The 19,065-nt window shown below is 38.3% G+C and overlaps 1 protein-coding gene across 1 annotated transcript in view; it reads right to left on the reverse strand.

Annotated features, from left to right (window-relative positions):
- Positions 1–19,065, reverse strand: part of SLC39A8 (solute carrier family 39 member 8) — a 77,243-nt gene that overhangs the window by 40,221 nt on the left and 17,957 nt on the right. The window contains exons 2-3 of the mRNA XM_036262330.1: positions 18,385–18,465; positions 7,757–7,919 (exon numbers count right to left, since the gene is read on the reverse strand). Of these exons, the coding sequence (XP_036118223.1) occupies positions 7,757–7,919; positions 18,385–18,465 (244 nt within the window). The remainder of the gene's footprint in view (positions 1–7,756; positions 7,920–18,384; positions 18,466–19,065) is intronic.

Here is a 19,065-nt window from a genome sequence, read left to right on the forward strand (position 1 = left end):
TTCATTAAAACAACAAAATCATCTCAAAGAAAATTATATAAAAAAATGAGACTACATAGCATAATGAATAGTAATAGAAACACTGCCTTTGATTTCATCAGTCCTGAGCTATCCTTAAGGGATCAAAGAATGGTAGAGCTTGCAGAGAATTTGGATAATATCTAGAATAGTAACCATCTGAAGCCCACAGGCTCTAAGCCACCTAGTTTTATCTATTGGTTCATGGCCTAGTTAAAACTCAGCTTTTCAGAGGAATATAGAGGCCGTGTGAGCTTCAGGGAAAAAGGTAGATGGGTAGCGGTGGGTTAATTTCAAGGTGACCATAGCTGCTGACATTGAGCTTGTCATGATCACTTGTCTGCAAGTGCCTGTAGAAAGCACCTCACTGGCGGAGACTCAGCTGGACTCAGCCCAGTGCAGGAGCACTGGGGACCAGGAACACACATGGGCAGGAGAGAGCAGCTGCTTTGCACAACCGGCCCTGCTGGGTTCAAATTATAGCAAGACTATCCTACACAGTAGAGATCCTGGTGGCAGAAGGAGGTACTGCATCTTTATCTATATTCAGGGCCTGGAACCCAATAGATGCTTAATAAATGTTGCTTAGAATGAAATAAACAAATGTCATCCTAAGCTCTGTAGCTAATGGCATGTGTGACCTCTTGCCTTGGGGCCTCAGTTTTTCCCAGTTATCCTAAAGGGCTTGTTTTTTAAAGACACAAGGGGAATGCGAGTGAAGGTATTGTGAGCCCGGGATAGTCTCCATGGCAGTGCAGGCCAACTACAAATGGCCCCTGACCTGTGGGACATGTGGCTTTGCCTGCAGCCCCACACACTATGCACAAAGACGACGTGAAAGGTTAGAAGACAGCCTCTACATTGCCACTTCTTGGTCCAGAAAACATTTTTAAATGTTGGGCCACTTTTCTCGTGATCGCTATCAGTTGAGTACCGTAGTAACACAATGTGCCAGCCATTGTGCTGAGCCACTAATATGCATTAATTCATTTGATCCTCACAAAACCCTGTGACGTAAGTACTACAATTACTTCCTTCATACTGTTGAAACCGAAGCATATGGAGTTCAAATAAGCTGCCCAAGCCATGCAAATAGAAAGTCATGCAGATTTCAAATCCAAACAATCTGTCTCCAGGGCCCACAGTTTTTAGCAATATGCTTAATTATTCCTATGGAGGTAATTTAATTTTTCAAAAGCCCATGGAGTTCAACAAAGCTAAACATTTTATAATATGCTTTATGAATATAAGACAGTTCACCATTATTTTAGTTCAAGCGAGTCTATCCTCAAATAAGCAACCTTAGCAAAGGTTTATGGAGCTCAGGATGTGAAGTCTGATTCCTGCCAACAAGCAGCTTGAATCTTTAGCTTGGGGAGCTGAGAAATGTGATATCATGCCCATGCACAAAGCAATCTAAGATAGCTTGTGCTGAGTACCAAATGAAAAAATATAGATCATAAATGTTACTATGTTACCACAAGAATCATCACAGCAATAACCATGACTTTATCTTCTCCACTTTCCTATCAGTTCAAGACTCCTGACCATGCCCTACAAAATCATTTCCTTGGACCTACAAAGGTCCACCTTATTCCCATTTATTATCTGAGCACCTAAAACAACACCTACTCCCCTCAGACTTTGCATGTAGAGTCTCAATCCCACATCTTCCTCCATGATATATCCATTTGTAGTTTCCTTAACTTGAATAGCCTTCTATCTCATCACCAGCCTACATGCATTCATTCGTTCAACCTATATGTATAATCTCATTGGGTAGACAGAATACATACATGTTGAAACTAAAATAGAAATGCAAAGTTTTGTAGTACCAAATAGAGGTAAAGCCTCATACACACATTAACCTCATCACCTTTCCCTGAGAAATCCTGCTCCACTACCCTGTTCACTGTCTCCATAAACAGCAGAAATATTGGATCAATTTCAATTGCTCGCTCTCCACCAGTTAATTCCATACATGCTTGGTGACCAAACTCTATCAGCTCTGCTTGAGACCTCCCACTCCAGCTTGTCCAGCCTCATTACCTAAACCTTGAGTCCAGGCTCTCACCACCTCTCGCTCTCTCATCTGATGCAATAGGACAGTTTTCTGTCTGGCCTTCCTCCCCTACTTAACATGGTCCCCAGACTTATCATCCTAAAATACATCTCTGATCATCTCATGCCCCTATCTGAAATTGCCCTTCATTAACTGACTCCCATACAACCGCACCCGTGTTATGTACCCCCTTTCTCAACATGGCCTTTATGAAGACACAACTTTTTCCACATATAGAATTACCTTTACTTGTGGTTCTCTATCTGGAAATATCTTTCCATCTTCGTTGCCTTAGAAACCCACACATGGTTCTCCAAGACCTCCTCTATGAAGCTCCCTGAGCTCCTCCAGGCAGCAGTCTCTTGCTTGTCAGAGCTATTTCACTGAAGGTAATTGGGCCACTTACCATTTCTCATGTGCCACAGTAATCTTGTCACATATCATATTAGTCTGTATCATATAAATTATGGGATGTTCAAGGAGGGGACTATGGTATATTCATCTTCAGTGCCTAGAATGTTGCTTAGCAAATAGCACACATTCCTTGACAAATGAATTAATGACAAATGAAGCCCATATTTCAAAGTGCAGCCCAGTACTCTGTCAAAAAATACCAATTATTCTGCCTATCCAATCTTTCTAACTTTCCTTAATATTGCGCACATTTATCAGAACCACTTGAAGAACTTCTGGAGTGTGAATCATCCCTCTTCTAGGCACTCTGCTTAGTTTCCCCTTCTTTCATTGTTAGGACAGTGTTCAGGGGGAAATCTATCATCCACTGAACTAGGGCATCAAAGAATGAATTCGTATAAAAATATCCCTTGGACCGCTCCCATATACTCGTAGGACTACGACTCCCTCTAATGACGTTCTACTTCTTAGTCAACTTGGAAAATTTTAATAAATTTCCAGGGAATATTAGTAACAATAGTTCACATTTATTGAATGCCAATATGTGCTCAAATTGTTCTAAAAGCCTCACCTATTTTGTCACTTAATTCTCCCATTTCATAGATTTTTTTGACAGGAAGAACACAAAGCCAGTTAGCACAGTCCCTGGAATATAGTTAAGTCTTCAATAAATGTCATTATTTTTAAAAATTAGTAAGTAGAGCAGCATAAAATTCTAGTTCATTTAGCTCACTGTGACACAGCGAAAGAACAACAGACTAGGAATTAGGAGTCCTGGACCTTCCTCTCTCCTCAGGTTCTGTACCCAGAGAAAGCCCTTTAATCTCTCTGGAGCTAAAGACTTATGTCATCAGTTGTATTATGGAGTAGGACTATCTGATCTTCAGGGATGTTACAAGCAAAATTCCATTATTATTATCTATTATTTGAATTTAAGAACATTCTGTAACAGCATCCAAAAAATGAAGCAATTTTGAATGATTAAATCATTGCTAAAACTTAATTTACCTCCTAGAGAATTTTACTATCCATTTATTACACTTATCAATATGAGTTTATAAAGCACCTGAAAGGCAATTTCAAAATCACAAAACGTGAAGTCTATGATAAATGAAATTGATATCTGACCACTGAAACATAGGTGCAAAGGTGTTCATAAAACCCTTATATTATGACTTTTTTGGATTACTTTTATTTTGATTTTTCATTCCCTTGAATGAACTCAAAATTGACTCTATAGTAAATGAACGATTATATCAAGAATCCAATGCATTTCTTTCTTTGAAAATATATATTTCTCACCCTGGCTGGTTTGGCTCAGTGGTTTAGAGCTTCGGCCTGTGGAATAAAGAGTTGTGGGTTCGATTCTGGTTAAGGGCACATACCTTACTTTCAGTTCAGTCCCTGGCCCTGGTCGGGGTCATGCAGGAGGCAACCAATAGATGTGTCTCTCTCACATCGATGTTTCTCTTCCTCTCCCTCTCCCCCCCCCCACCCCTTCTATCTGAAGATAAATGAAAAAATATCCTCAGGTGAGGATTAAATATATATATATATATATATATATATATATATATATATATGTGTGTGTACACACACACACACATACATACACACACATATATTTCTCTGTGGGGAAAGAATGGGCCTACGTGGGCCAGGGAATGAAGTAAATCTTTGAAAACATGTATAAGAGTGAAGACATGTGCTTTCTACTCTGTGCCAGGTGCCGTTCTGGGCTCTTGCATATGTTAACTCATTTCATACTCCCAACAATTCTATAAGGAGGGTATTATTCTTTTAAAGATGAGGTAACCGAGGCACAGAAACATTAAAGAAGTTGCTCAACTTCACACGGCCACACTAAAACAATGAAGATATTGCACCTCAACAGGCATTGTATTGTCAAATTAAACATTCCCTATTAGTAATAACAAGTACTGCACTCGTTTCCCTAGTTCTGCAGGAATATTTCTATATCTCCTCCCATCCCTTCCACCCACTCTAGCTCCATCTGAATTCCTAAGATAATGGGCACCTGAGGGGGTATCTTTCTCTTTTTGGGGTTCTCTGATATTTGGTACCTTGTTGGAACTGTTGATTTTTCAATTTTATGGCTTTGGGATGATGACCCTAGAATTCTTTCTCTTCCTGTTTCCACTTCCCTGTTCCTATCTCCTGGTTCCCGAGATAGAGTGAATCTGAGAACTGGGATTAAAACAGTTTTGAATGTTAGTAATTAATGTGCACAGAGTAGAGGATTTGCTTTTTCTGAAGCCTCACATCCTGTACTCACTATTGTATACATTATACATATTTTATTTTATATATATATATATATATATATATATCCCCATGCCAGATAGCACTCTAAATGCTTTGCCATTATTAAGTCATTTAATCCTTACAGCAACCCTAAGAGAAAGGTACTATTTCAGATGAGGAAGCTGAGGCAGAGAGACAAATAAAGGTATGTACCCATCATAGCTAGAATATTACAGAGGTGGGATTCAAGCCCAGGTGGGCTGACTTCAGGATCTCTGCTTTTATTATGCTGTACTATTAGTAAATGTTCGTGTATAAAGCATTTACTGAATTTACTTTTGAATGTAAAGTTAAATAGACTTATAGAAATACATACTCCCATTTAGTACACATTCCATTAAAAATATTTGTTTGAACTGGCTCTAAAATTATTCTTATTCACAAAATTGATGATTGTACTGATAAAGTATACTTGGTGATGTCTATTCTTTGTATATGTCAATACAGAATATAAAAATAAGAACATGGATTCCAAAGCCAAGGCAGCCTGGGTGTGAATCTGGCTCTATCATGTACAAGTTGTGTCCTCCTGAGCACATGACTTTAAACTCTCTGTGCCTCGGTTTCTTCAGCTATAAGATAGGAAGAGCGGCTCCTGCATTACGTAGTTGCATGAAGATTAAATTAGTTGGCATGCATAAAGTACCGGCGTCATACCTGCGACATAGCAAGTGCTACATAAGAGTGGACTCTTATCATTACTTTTATCCTTGTTATTGTTATTTCTGTAGAGACTGAAGTGTTCATATATTCAAAAGGAATTTAAAGTAAGTAAAACAGGCACTCTCTTTGTCAGGGCTTCCCTTTTGTTCTCTATCTTTGCCCTCTTTATAGTCTCTATTATGCTCGTGTTAGATATACTCACTCAGACCAGTGGCTTCAACTGCCGCCTTTAAAATGACACATCTCTCACCCTGGCTGGTTTGGCTCAGCAGTTAGAGTGTCGACCCGCAGACCAGAGAGTCCCGGGTTCGGTTCCTGCTAAGAGCATGTACCTCGGTTGCAGTTTGTCCCCGGCCCCTGTTGGGATCGTGTGGGTGGCAACCACTCGAAGTATCTCTTTCACATTGATGTTTCTCTCTCTCTCTTTCTCCCTCTCTCTCCCGCTCTATCTGAAGATAAATGCAAAAATGTCCTCGGGTGAGGATAAGAAAAATAAATAAATAAAAATAAAAATAAAATGACATGTCTCCATCCTCAACCTGTTCTTTGAGTTCCAAATGTGTGCACCCCACTGCCCATGGCCCATTTCCCCTTGTTGGTCTACATCAATGTCACAAACTGACCACGTCAAAAATCATACTCTTGATCCTCATCACTGACTTCCTTTACAGAAAACTGCTCCTCCACATTCTTCTCCATCCTGGGAAATGGCACAGCCATCTACCACTTTCAAGGACTCAAACCTTAGTTCATCATTCCCTCCCCCACATCCAAGCCAGGCAACCCATTTTAGCACGGTCTCTGAAATCCATCCTCAGTCTCATCACTTCTCCTCACCCCTACTTCCACCTTAGCTCAAGCCCCCATCATCCTGACCAACAGCCTCCTGACCAATCAATCTCCATGCTTCTGCTCTTCCCCATCACCATCTATCCTTCAAACTGCAGGTAGAATCACCTTTCACAAATGCAAATAAAATCATGTCACTCTCCTATTTAGCACCCTACAATGTCTTCATGCCACATTCAGAATAAAATCCAACCAATTTACTGCACACTACAATTCCCCTGGGTTCCCCAGGATGTCACCTCCTTCTGTTCTCCCTCCTGCTCACTATGCTCCAGACGCACAGACATTCTTGCTGTTCTCTAAACATGACAAGTACATTTTTAAGCTTATGTTGACTGTTCCCTCAACCTCGAATGCTCTTCCCCTAGAGGAGATCTCACCATGGCCCTCTCCCCATCCATCGTCAGGGCTCCGTTCAAATGCAGTCTCATCAGAAAGACCTCCCTTTATTCATCTGAATTTATTCACCCACTATCTTTTTTTGTTGTGACCTACCTTATTTTCTTCAAAGCATTTATCCCTCTGAAATCCTATTATGTATTTGCTTGTCTGTATAAATGTTTATTATGTTTCTTCTCCACTACGTCATAAACCCTAAGAGGGCAGGAAATGTTTCTTCTTGCTCACAACTGAATCTTCAATACACAAAACAGTGCCTGGCTTGTCATTCAATAAACATTTATTTAATGAACAAATAAACAAAATAAGGAGAATTAAAATACCCATGTGGGGCAGGGTAACAATTTGGGAATACCAAAAAATGGCACACAGCTAGCAAATAGACCCCCTGAAGAATGGGTTATCTCATTTGTGAAAGAACTCTTCACGTTTAAGTATGGGAACTGGGTTATGTAGTAAATGGGCACTTGTTTTCTTATATTTTTAAAAATTCTTGGCAGCAGATTATTTCCTTAAAATGCAGTATCTATGGCAGTACCATTATAGGCACTTAAAACAGCCACTGGCATTTTCTTTCATTTATGAAAATTACAGTGATTCTAACTCAAGATTTAATCTAGAGACATGCTAATTCTCTTATCCCTTTGCTGACACTTAATAGATAAACTGATCAAGTTTTTAAAAATATAAGCACAACATGAAAGAAATTAACTGATCAATTTTGAGCCAGATAGATAATACATAATCCAATGTGCATAGCATAAAACCTATGCTGAAAAATCACGAATTGGGTTTAAAAGAGGTTTTATGTGGTACCTAGTAGAATTCTGACTCTACAACTGAAGAGCATAATTTATGAAGCTTAAATGAGCTCTAATTATTCTTCTTCTAAATACTTCCAGAATATAAGTACTCTACAGGGGATTCTGTGTAGATTAATAAAAGCAGAAAAGGAAGCATGTTACCTGCACTCCAGACAAGAACATAGCCTCTTCAGACAAGTGGGAGTACACGCTCCCAACATACCTTCGGAATGACTGGGTTTGGTTTTGTGTTTGGCCCGCTCATCACAGGGGTGAAAGCTCAGTTGCTGGAGGACGGCTGGACAGATGACGGAGAAGTTCGAGCTGGTTATCTGGGTAGCATTTGAAAAGCCATGAAGGGAAAATATCTCTTCGGCTGACAAACACTGAAACAGAAAAATGAAGTAAATATATCTGTGTTAATACAATGAAAGCACTCAAGCAAAGACACTATATAAAGAGACATTGAATATTCATCTAGACACACAGCACTAACTCTTTATACAAAGCCCACTACAGAAACGTAAAGACCCCTGAACTATAAAATAGTCCACACCTCTTTTAACCTAGAAACCAGAAAAACAGTATTAAAAAAAAACTTTCTTGAGCAACCGTCTACCTATAGCAGCCTAATAGGTAAGAACTGGTCTGGGGACTTCCAAGGACTTTAAAACAAACGGGCTTTAAGATGATTCAATATTCTCAGTCTTCCCTCTCTGTTTTTCTTTGTTTGAATGAGTATTTTTGTGTGAGCTATTGGAGTGACTCTATAACATTTCTTGTGAACAAACACCAGGCTCCCTTATAGTTTCGCAGGTAAGAGTTTCATCCATCCCCCTAAACAGCAATAATAGTCTCATTGTATAAAAGCTGTTTTGAAATACGCCTTTACCGCAAATGGCTAAAACATGTACTTTGCTCAATGATGGTGGGTAGCTTTTCTATATTATATAAAGTTTTGAAATAGTGATACGCTGTTTAGAAATTCATTAACTATTAATGAGAAATAGAATATCCATTAGGAAATAATTCTCTGCAAAAAAAAATATATATATATATATCTTTTTAAAGATACTATTTTACTCTTGGGAAAAATCTAACTGTAAACTATTTTCCACATACTCACATTATTTAAAAGAATATAAAAGAAATTAAATGTGTTTCTATTGCTAATGAATGTTATAAGAACTATAGAGTGTGAAAACAGCTATTTACATAAATAAAAGTGTCTATTTTTAGTGCAATTGAGAGCATTTCCTTGCATACTTCAGCCAATATTTAAACCCTATGAGATCTTGGATTTTTGCTCAATGGACTGGATTGTACCCTCCTAAACTTCATATAGTGAAGCCCTCACCTCCAATGTGATGATTTTTCGAGGTAATTAGGGCTAAATAATGCCTTGAGGGTGGGGCACCGCTCTGATCAGATTAGTGCACTTCGATAAAGAAACACTACTTGCTCTCTCCCCTGCTCTGCCATGTGAGGACACAGCAAGAAAGCAGTCATCTACAATCCAAGGAGAGAGCCCTAACCAGACACCCATCCTCTGTCACCTCTACCAGTCTCCAGAACGGTGAGAAAATAAACACCCAGTTGCTTGAGCCACCCAGCCTACAGTATTTTGTTATAGTAGCCCATGCTGATTAATACACTATGAATAATATTGAGAACTCAAAAGTTTTTGTTAATTGTTTGACCATCAGTACTAGAATTGTAGTCACAACAGAAACAATGAAACTAAAAATGTAAAATGTTGATAAAAGATGATCATTGTTGATTATGAAGGAAAGACGGAAAAAAACATCAACTACACCAAGATGCTTGGAGTTGTCAAAAGGTAAGAGTGCAATTGCCTTAAAGAAAATACACAGTTAGACCTTTTTGTTTTTAAGTGTCTGAGTGTGTACATACAGCTGTTTCTTATTCGACCCATGCTCTCCTTTGGGTTCATGGCACTGACAGCTGGGTGCCATCCCTAGACGAGGAGACAATACACTTGATGCTTTGTTAACAGTCTTCCCTTTGGTGAGAATAGGGGATAATAAACTAATGAGGGGAGAAAATAGCTTGAGAGACAACTCGGGGAGGCAAAGTGGGTATAGTTTATTCACTACCATGAAACCACAGAGGAGCATAATTGTTAGGCTCAAAAATTACAGAGTCCAGCCCGGCCAGTGTGGCTCAATGGATTGAGCATTGTCCCATGGACCAAGAGGTCCCTGCTCAATTCCCGGTCAGGGCACATGCCCGGGTTGTGGGCTCCATCCCCAGTAGGGGGCGTGCAGAAGGCAGGTGATCGATGTCTCTCTCTGCCTTTAGATGTCTCTAAAAAAATCAATAAAAACATTTTTTTTTTTAAATTACAGAGTCCATGTGGTCCAAATGCCCACTGCACGATTCCAGGAATGAATGGATGGAGCAGTACACACACAAAGCAGCATTGTGTCCCTGCAAGGAAGTCTTAACCTACTTGGACTTTAAGTTCCTCCAACTATAAAAGGAAAAGGGGAAGCTTCCGATAGGTAATTTCCAAAGCCTTCTCAGAAATAATATTCAAATCATCCTAAAACTTCGTGACTCAAACTCCATGAGTCTTACGCAGTTCTTTTCAGACTCCAATTGTGACATTTTGGTGGTCAGGAAATTCATTCACAGTCAGCAATTTGTAGGAAGTTAAAAAAAAAACATAACAGAAACGTAGAGTATATCACACAAAACTAGCATGAGTACTGCTTAATTAAGTTTTCCTTCAGCTACACATTATACATTCCATGCACTTGTACACGGGATCACAATGCAAAATTTATTTTCTGTGAGCTGGGTGAAAAGGGTGAAAGGACTGAGAAGCACAAATTGGCAGTTACAAAATAGTCATAAGGATGTAAAGTACAGCATAGGGAATAGGGTCAATAATACTGTCATAACAATGTATGGTGTTAGGGAGTACTAGACTTATTAGGGGGATCACTTTGTAAATTATATAAAAGTCCAACCACTTTGCTGTACACCTGAAACTAATATACTATTAAATGTCAACTGCTTAAGTAAAAAAAAAAAAAAAAAAAATTTAGTTTAAAATAATTCACTTTTTACTATAAATGGTGGTCAAATGTTTGAAAGCCACTACCCTGAAGGGTGCCCAAATGGCCTGTTGTACATCCTTAAAGACACTCTCTTACATATGGTTAGGGAAAAAAGATAATCAAAGGAATAAGTAATCAATACAGTAAGTTAGCTTAGAGTCTTGATGATGTGTGCAGCATCTGTGTGGAAATTTTGGTTGGGCAGGTACTCATGGATAATAACACTTTGACAGCGGCAACTGCTCAGTCTCAGAAAAGGGTAAGTAGGTAGAGAGATGACAACATTTTAGACCTTGCTTTATGATATGAGAATGGGGATAGAATATTAAGAAAATACTAGCAGTATGGCAAAATAAAAATATGGCAGGCCCGATTTACTTTAAATAGCTATCTACCAGCAAGTAAAACACATAACTTCAATTTTATTTTATTTTATTTTATTTTATTTTATGTTTTATTTTCATCTTTTGACTCCCTTCACCTATTTCTCCCACTCTGTACCCACCTCTGGCAACACCAATCTGTAATCTCTGTCTATGAGCTTGATTTTGTTTTGTTTGTTTTGTTTTATATTCTACACGTAAAAGAGATCACATGGTATTTGTCTTTTTCTATCTTATTTCACTTAGCATAATACCATCAAAGTCTGTTCACGTTACACAAATGGCAATATTTCAGTCTTCTTTATGGCTGAGTAACATTCCACCGTATATATGTGCAACCTCTTCTTTATCCATTCATCCATCAGTGGACACTGAGGTTGCTTCTGTATCTTGGCTATAATAAATAATGCTGTAATAGACAGAGGGGTGCATATCTCTTTTTGAGTTAGTGTTTTTGTTTTCTTCAGATAAATATCAAGAAATAAAATTGGTAGTTGTATTTTTAATTTTTTGAGGAACCTCCATACTGTTTTCATAGTGGCTGCATGAATTTACATCCCCACTAACAGCATACAAGGGTTCCCTTTTCTCCACAAACTCACCAACACTTGTTATTCTTTTTCTTCCTGATAATAGCCACTATGTGAGGTGATAACTCATTGTGGTTCTGATTTTCATTTCCTGATGATTAATGATTTGAACAACTTTTCATGTACCTGTTAGCCAACTGTCTTTCTTCTTTGGAAAATGTCTATTCATACCTTCTGTCCAGTTTTTAGTCAAATTATTTGGCTCATTTTACTGTTATGTTGTATGAGTTTTTCTCCCATTGATTAAGTTCCCTTTTCATTTTGTTGATGATTTCCTTTGCAGAAGCTTTTTGGTTTGATGTAGTCCTTTATTTTGTTTTCTGTTGTTACTTTTACTTTTGGTGTCAGATTCAAAAAGTTATTGCCAAGACCTAAGTCAAAGAGCTTACCACCTATGTTTATTCCTAGGATTTTTATGGTTTCATCTCCTAATGTTCAAATATTTAATCCACTTTGAGTTCATGTTTGTGTATGGTGTAAAATAGGGGTCAAGTTTCACTCTTTTGCATGTAGCTCTCCAGACTTCCCAACACCATTTATTAAAGATTGTGTCCTTTCCCCATTGTATAGCCTTGGCTCCTTTGTAATAAATTAATTGACCATATATGCATGATTTTATTTCTGGGCTTTCTATTCTGTTCTGTTGATCTGTGTGTCTGTTTTTATGGCAATACTGTACTGTTTTAATTATTACAGCTTTGTAATTATAGTCTGAAGTCAGGGAGTGTGATGCTTCCAGCTTCGTTTTTCTTTCTCAAACTTGCTTTGGCTATTTGGACTTTTTTGTGGTTCCATACAAATTTTAGGATTATTATTTTATATTTATGTAAAAATGCCATTGGAATTTTAACACATTGTTGACTGGCAATTTTAGGCAGAAGTTATCTCATGTCACTGGCTATTGTTTGTAATTGAGTATGATAGTGAAACAATCTAAATAAAACTAAATAAACTTCAGTATATGTCTTCAGTGTATTTTATTTATACATAATGAATTTAAATGAAACTGTGTACATATCTGCTACATATTATATTTTATACATATTATATATTTTGGTAATTTTTTTGCTGTGGTATACTGTATAGCAATCACCTACATGTAATGGTACGCAACATGTTTTGCAAATACATCTATCTGGTTTCACTGCGCTTCCCTTTTGAAACACACACTTTACATGTTCTAGTTGGATTTTTTTTTTTTTATACTAGTGACTATTTTTTCTAAAATGGTCTCTTAGTTGCCCTGAAAGCCTAAAAGGTGAATCAATGTAAGGAGCTCTTCAGAAGGACCAGAAGTGTTAGGTTCTGAGCTGCACTCATTTGAACCAGCAGATATCCATTCCCTAGCTACTTCAAGTAATGTTTTGTATCTTATTTTATTTTGTCTATTGTAATTACAGTAAATTTCAAATGCATTGAATAAAGCGCAATGGATCAGAAAAAATGCTACTTTTTTAAACCACTTTATACTTTTTCATTTTTTTGTTTTGTTTTGTTTTTCTTTTGTGGTACGTGCCCCTAGCAGGAACCAAACCCAGGACTCTCTGGTCCACAGGCCGATGCTCAACCACTGAGCCAAACTGGCCAAGGCCACTTTATACTTTTTCGAAAGATACTGCTGTTCACCAAATATTGGTCTACTCAATCGACTCCTTTTATGTATTTGTTGTAGTCTAATACGCACACAGGTTAACTATACCTTCTATAGAATTTCTTTTTCACTTTCCAGGTGTTTTCATAGAGGCATCGTGGATAGTTGATACCATATTCACTAGTCTTTTATCTTTCCATGACATAAGGACACATATAACATATGTGAAAACGTCATTTCCCCTCTATGAAGATTCTTTGACTTCTCTTTCAGTGCAGCGGTTCTCAACCTGGGGTCACGACCCATTTGGGTGTCGAACGACTCTTTCACAGGGGTCACCTAAGACCATCGGAAAACACATATTTCTGATGGTCTTAGGGACTGAGACACCACTCCTCTATCCATCTCCAGGCGGGTCCGCCCACATGCAGATGCGCCACATACAACAGGATAAATTGTATTAAAAGGTTGCAGCATTAGGAAGGTTGAGAACCGCTGTTTTAAGTACCTTTGGCAAGCCACGGTTTTCTCTTATGATACCACAGATTAACATTTTCTTTTCTAATAATATTTCAGCTGTAGAAACGCTGTTGTAGTAATTATCTTGGTATACTTGATGCCAAGAATCAAGATATGGCCCTAAGACAGATAATATAGTTTCTTGCAGCCTTTTCCTTCACCTGAATAAATCTCGAAGTTGCAAATGTATCCACTCTCACTTTCACAAAGTATTCCCACTAAAATCTCATATTTTATTATTTTTGCTGATTATACGTTCTGAAGCTGATACATCTTCTATATGGTATCATTACTTCATCTAGGGATAACTCCTGCTTAGGTACATACAAAGACTGAAATTTTGGAATAAGGTAATCCAAAAGAGGCCTAATTTTATACAGTCTGTCCATTAGATGTATTTTATGAATTATCACTAAGATGGAAAAATGTAAGAATTTGCTCATTCTGCTCATAGTTTTAGGAAATATTGGAGTTTCAACCAAAGGGTCCATTGACCAGTAATCCCTCCAATGTGATTTTTCTGTTTGTCCCATCAATATCAACAAACCGAGAAACTTCCTTAAATATGCATTGGTAACTTCCGTCCATGGTACAGTTTTAGTAGATTTTTGTAAAATTGTTCCACTTGGTGGTGGTATAAATTGGTTTGAGAAACAACTAAATCAAAAAAATCATCACTGAAAATTCTGTCACTTCCCTGATGCTCCATAGATCACTAAGGTCGGCAGTTACACCGAAATATTTAAATAATCCTCCAAAGTTGGTGTAATATCATTTTCAGTCCACTCTTCTTCAAAATCACTTTCACTATCAGATCTTATTACAATTCTTTTTTGTCACTTTGGTGGTCTAATATCCTACTCATTACTATTTTCCGATCAACTATCAATCTCTACATCACTACAATATATTTCAAAATCACTCGGACAATCAGATAAAGTGTCTGCATATAATTCATTGAAAAGTTCTTCACCTTCACAATCCGTCATGGTTGAGATTTTTGTAGTACTATGCAATAAAAACCTAAATATCAAGAAAAGTCACTTTTTTTAATAATAAACTGAACACACAAAGAAAGATTTTACAATATCCTTGATACGTATGTTCAAACTGCAAGCGGTTAGAAGACAGTCCAAGTGTAGACGGCTCGACACTGTGATTGTGTTTCTTTACCGTCCCTTCGATTTGGTGGGTCTCATGCCCAGAGAAGTCGGAAGAAAAGGGGTTCACATGAGAATATAGAACGGTGTGCTGTTTTTTCCGAACTTTGACCTTCAGGGCAAAGAGTCACAAATACAATAATCCTATGTAACCTTGAGTTTCAAAAATTGAAATAGTTAATGCAAGTGCAAACACGAGTTAACTTGTGAGCGGTCAACAACATTTGGGCATGAAAATTTGAGTTAACTCGTGAGTGGTCAACAATGTGTTCCATTAATAGGGAGTGCATTGGCTCTATAGATTGCTTTGGGTAGTATCCACATTTTAACAATATTGATTCTTCCAATCCATAAGCATAGGATATCTTTGCATTTATTTGTGTCTTCTTCAATTTCTTTCATTAATATCTTGTAGTTTTCAATTTATAGGTCTTTCACCTCTTTAGTTAAATTTATTCCTAGGTATTTTATTTTCTTTGATGTAACTGAATAGAATTGTTATCTTAATTTCTCTTTTTGATAGTTTGTTATTAGTGTGTAGAAATGCAACAGACTTTTGTATATTGACTTTTCTTATGCTTTGATTTAACAAAGTTGAAGCTGAAACAATGAAAGCCGTTGTATAAGAAAGGGCAGCTTCCCAGAGCCCGAACAAACAGGATGAGCGGCTGAGTTGTGAGGGCAATAACAAAACCAGTAGAGCCACTAAGGAAGTTCAAACATCCTCTCAAACACACCCTTGCACCTCCAAAACAAACAATGAATAAAATTTTAAACTAGTGAGATTCACCGGAAACAACTCAGGATGATTAGCTAGAAGAGTATGTGCCTTTAAAACAACTCCATAAGGTTTCAGCATCTTCAAATGTACATACTGAGCTTTCTTTCTATCTGTTTTCACAACACTGCTATTCTCAAGAGTGCCCTTGATGTTTTCTCTGGCCTCTTGAGCTTTGTGATATGAGAAGCAAACTTCCAGCCAGAAGATGCCCTAATGTTCAGTGGGTTGACTTTTCCTAAAGACATTTTCTCAATTTTAAGTTAAACTACTATTCGTTGCTCTCTTGCTACATTAACGTGATCTCAAGTGGGCCTTATGTACACAACAAACTAAAATAAACTAGTAGAAGGGATAAGGGAGTTTAAATGCATATCATAAAAAGACCTCAAATTATATTCAAAATCACTTTCGCAAATAGTTTCACACATGTCTTCTGCTGCTTTCTCTGCTCATTCTTCCTCACCTGTTCTGACTAGTCGACAGTTTGGGGGTTGGTGTTTTTTTTGCTTCTTTCCCAGACATATTTTAGTGGGGATGAAGGAGGCTGGTACAGGGAGGGGAGAGAGAGGAGATAGTTGAATGATTACAGCAAGTTCCTCCCTCAACATTTTACACAGTTGAAATTTTCTTATAAGAAATGCCAAGGAGTTAAGCAAGATTTAAAATTATAACTTAGATAATGATACAGATTCTCTACTTAGATAAACTTTAGTCAGGCTCACTAAGCCCTCTAAGCCTCAGCCTTGTATCTGCCCTTGGGGGACCTACATTGCCCAGTTTTAGCACAAATCCTGCTAAGTCAGTTTAGAGAGAATCCCCCTCCTTGATACCTGATCAGCCTGGCCTGCCTCCAGCAAAAATCTGTGAGGCCTGTTTAACCACGCCCCCTCCCCCTATATTTCTTCTTAGTAATGTTCCAGGCACTGCCCCACCCTGCTCTTGTTCTATTCAGAATTGAGCACAGTTCTATATGAAGGTCCCTTTTCCCTTATTGCAATTGTTCTTAAATAAAATTTTTTACTGCTTTAACCATTGCTAAGCTCTAGTTTTCCGTAACAATACTAAGTATAATAACCATGTCATTATACAATTTTATCACATACATTCTTCCCTTCTTTCAAAAAATATTTCTTGAATCATAAAGTCAGGGTATAATATTGATGAGAGAAGGGGGAGGTGGAGGAAGCTGGAGGATGACACCAAGAAAGAAACCCAGCGGTGCTCCCTCATACCAGGGGACACGTGCCCAGACTCCCAGCGGACGCCTGCAACCCAGTAATATTGAACCTCACAGATACTATGTTCTTCCCACACACACACAGCTTTGATACAGTGTAATTTATAAATTAGGCACTGTAAGAGATTAACAACAACCGATAATAAAAGAGAACGATGTATAACAGTACGCTGCAATAAAATTTATGTGAATGTGGTCTCTCTCAGCAAATGAGCACACGCTGTTTTCCTTCCTTACAATTTCACAGAAAGAAGAATCATTCTTACCATAAATATTAGCAACCTCAGCATACAATTTTCTTTTTTCCCTTATTAAGTGGAAAACATTTCCCTTTTCATTTATACAAAGTGTTTTGTGGCTTCTCTTGGCCCGAACTGCCAGCACCCCTCTTGCACTTGGGGAGAATTGAGTAAAACGGAAGTTACTTGGACACAGGCACGTTGGTACCATGACAGCTGATCTGATAACCGAGACGGCGACTAAGCAGTGAACGGGCAGAGAGTGTACAGAGCATGGCTATGAAGGACGAAAGGAAGGAAACCAAAGGTGTGCCAAACCAAAAACTGTGCCTTTTGGTACACTGATTTTAAGCAGATTATTAAGAAACAAAAAAACTCAGAAAGAATCTTTGATCCTCCCCTTTTCCTGCCAAAGTGATTCAGATGGAAAGGCCTGCCCAGGAAGAAAATTTTAGGATGTTCACCTCAGCCTAACTTGAACTGAGTGTGGTGCATTTGGGGGTTCAGGTAAGGGCCTGATGGCTGGGTCAGCCCTGTGCCCCAGTTTCTCGGTTGCCTGGCAGAAATTTGTTTACCATGTGTGTTCCGGTCTTCCTCATTACCTATGAATCAACCATTTTTGCTTTTAAAATCTAAGATCTAGTTCCCCTTTTGCTCTTTGTCCAAAATGACATATATACTCAATTTTTCCTCACTGTCTTTGCAGTGTTATGCTTAGCTGAACTACCTGTGCATATGTATTACAATTTATTTTCTCCTGTTAATCTGCTGTAAGTTGTTTGACCTATTAGCCCAGCTGGATAAACTTGGACGGTAGGAGTAAAAGGTTTTTGTTTCTGTTTTTAGCCCCCACAAAAGGGATGATTCATGTTCCGGGCAGGGCAGAGTGGGATGGCAGGGCACTCATTATGCTGCTCAAAATGGTGCACAATCTAAAGCTTATAAACTGTTTACTGCTGGAATCTTTCATTTAATATTTTCGGACTACAGTTGCTGATGGGTAACTGACACTGCGGATAAGGTGGGGGCTACTATAGTGCACAGACAAACAAGTCATAATACCTTCCAACCGGAAACCTACATAACGGTGGCTGAAATAGATCAGAGACACCAATACCTATGAAAACGGAGAGAACGTGATACATTCACAAGAGGCATAATGATAAGAGCTCACATAAGGAAGAAATAAGATGCAGATGCAGAGGAAATACTCAAAAACGACTCTGAGGTTAGAACTCTGAGAAAATGGAAAGAGATGTTGTTACCGGTGTGATTATGGAACCCAGGCAGAGAAACCCATGAAGGACGGTGGTCCGTTTGGTTTTAGACATTCTGAGCTGCAATACCTGTGGGACACCAGATGGAAATGATGAGGGAGCTTTCTCTGCAAAAAGTAGAGGCCAGACATAAGAACAGGAAGGCTGCCCTGGCCGGTTTGGCTCAGCAGTTAGAGCATCGGCCTGTGGATCAGAGAGTCCCGGGTTCAGTTCCCACTAAGGGCACGTACCTCTATTGCAATTTGTCCCCTGCCCCTATTGGGCTCGTATGTGTCTCTCTCACATTGATGTTTCTCTCTCTCTTTCTTCCTCCCCCTCTCCCTCCTGCTCTATCTGCAGATAAATGAAAAAAAAAAATGTCCTCAGGTGAGGACAAAAAAGAAGAAAAGAACAGGAGGTCTCCCTTCTATACCGAGATAACAGCTGAGCAAGCATGGAGGGCACCATCAGGAGAGATGATAGAAAGAAAAAGAAGCTTTAAATACATATATGAGATGGTGCAAAAGGTGGTTTACAGTTGTGAGTACGTGAAACAGAGTTTGTTTTTGTGTGATTATTTATTAATTAGTGTATTATTTTCCATACAAACAAATGTAAACCTACTTTTGCCCCACCCCGCATAATTTGTGCAAAAGCAAAGAAAGGGATCCAGAGAATAAGATAGAGGGC

Source organism: Molossus molossus, unplaced genomic scaffold (genome assembly GCF_014108415.1).
Source record: "Molossus molossus isolate mMolMol1 unplaced genomic scaffold, mMolMol1.p scaffold_m16_p_1, whole genome shotgun sequence".
In the NCBI taxonomy this organism is placed as follows: Eukaryota; Metazoa; Chordata; class Mammalia; order Chiroptera; family Molossidae; genus Molossus; species Molossus molossus.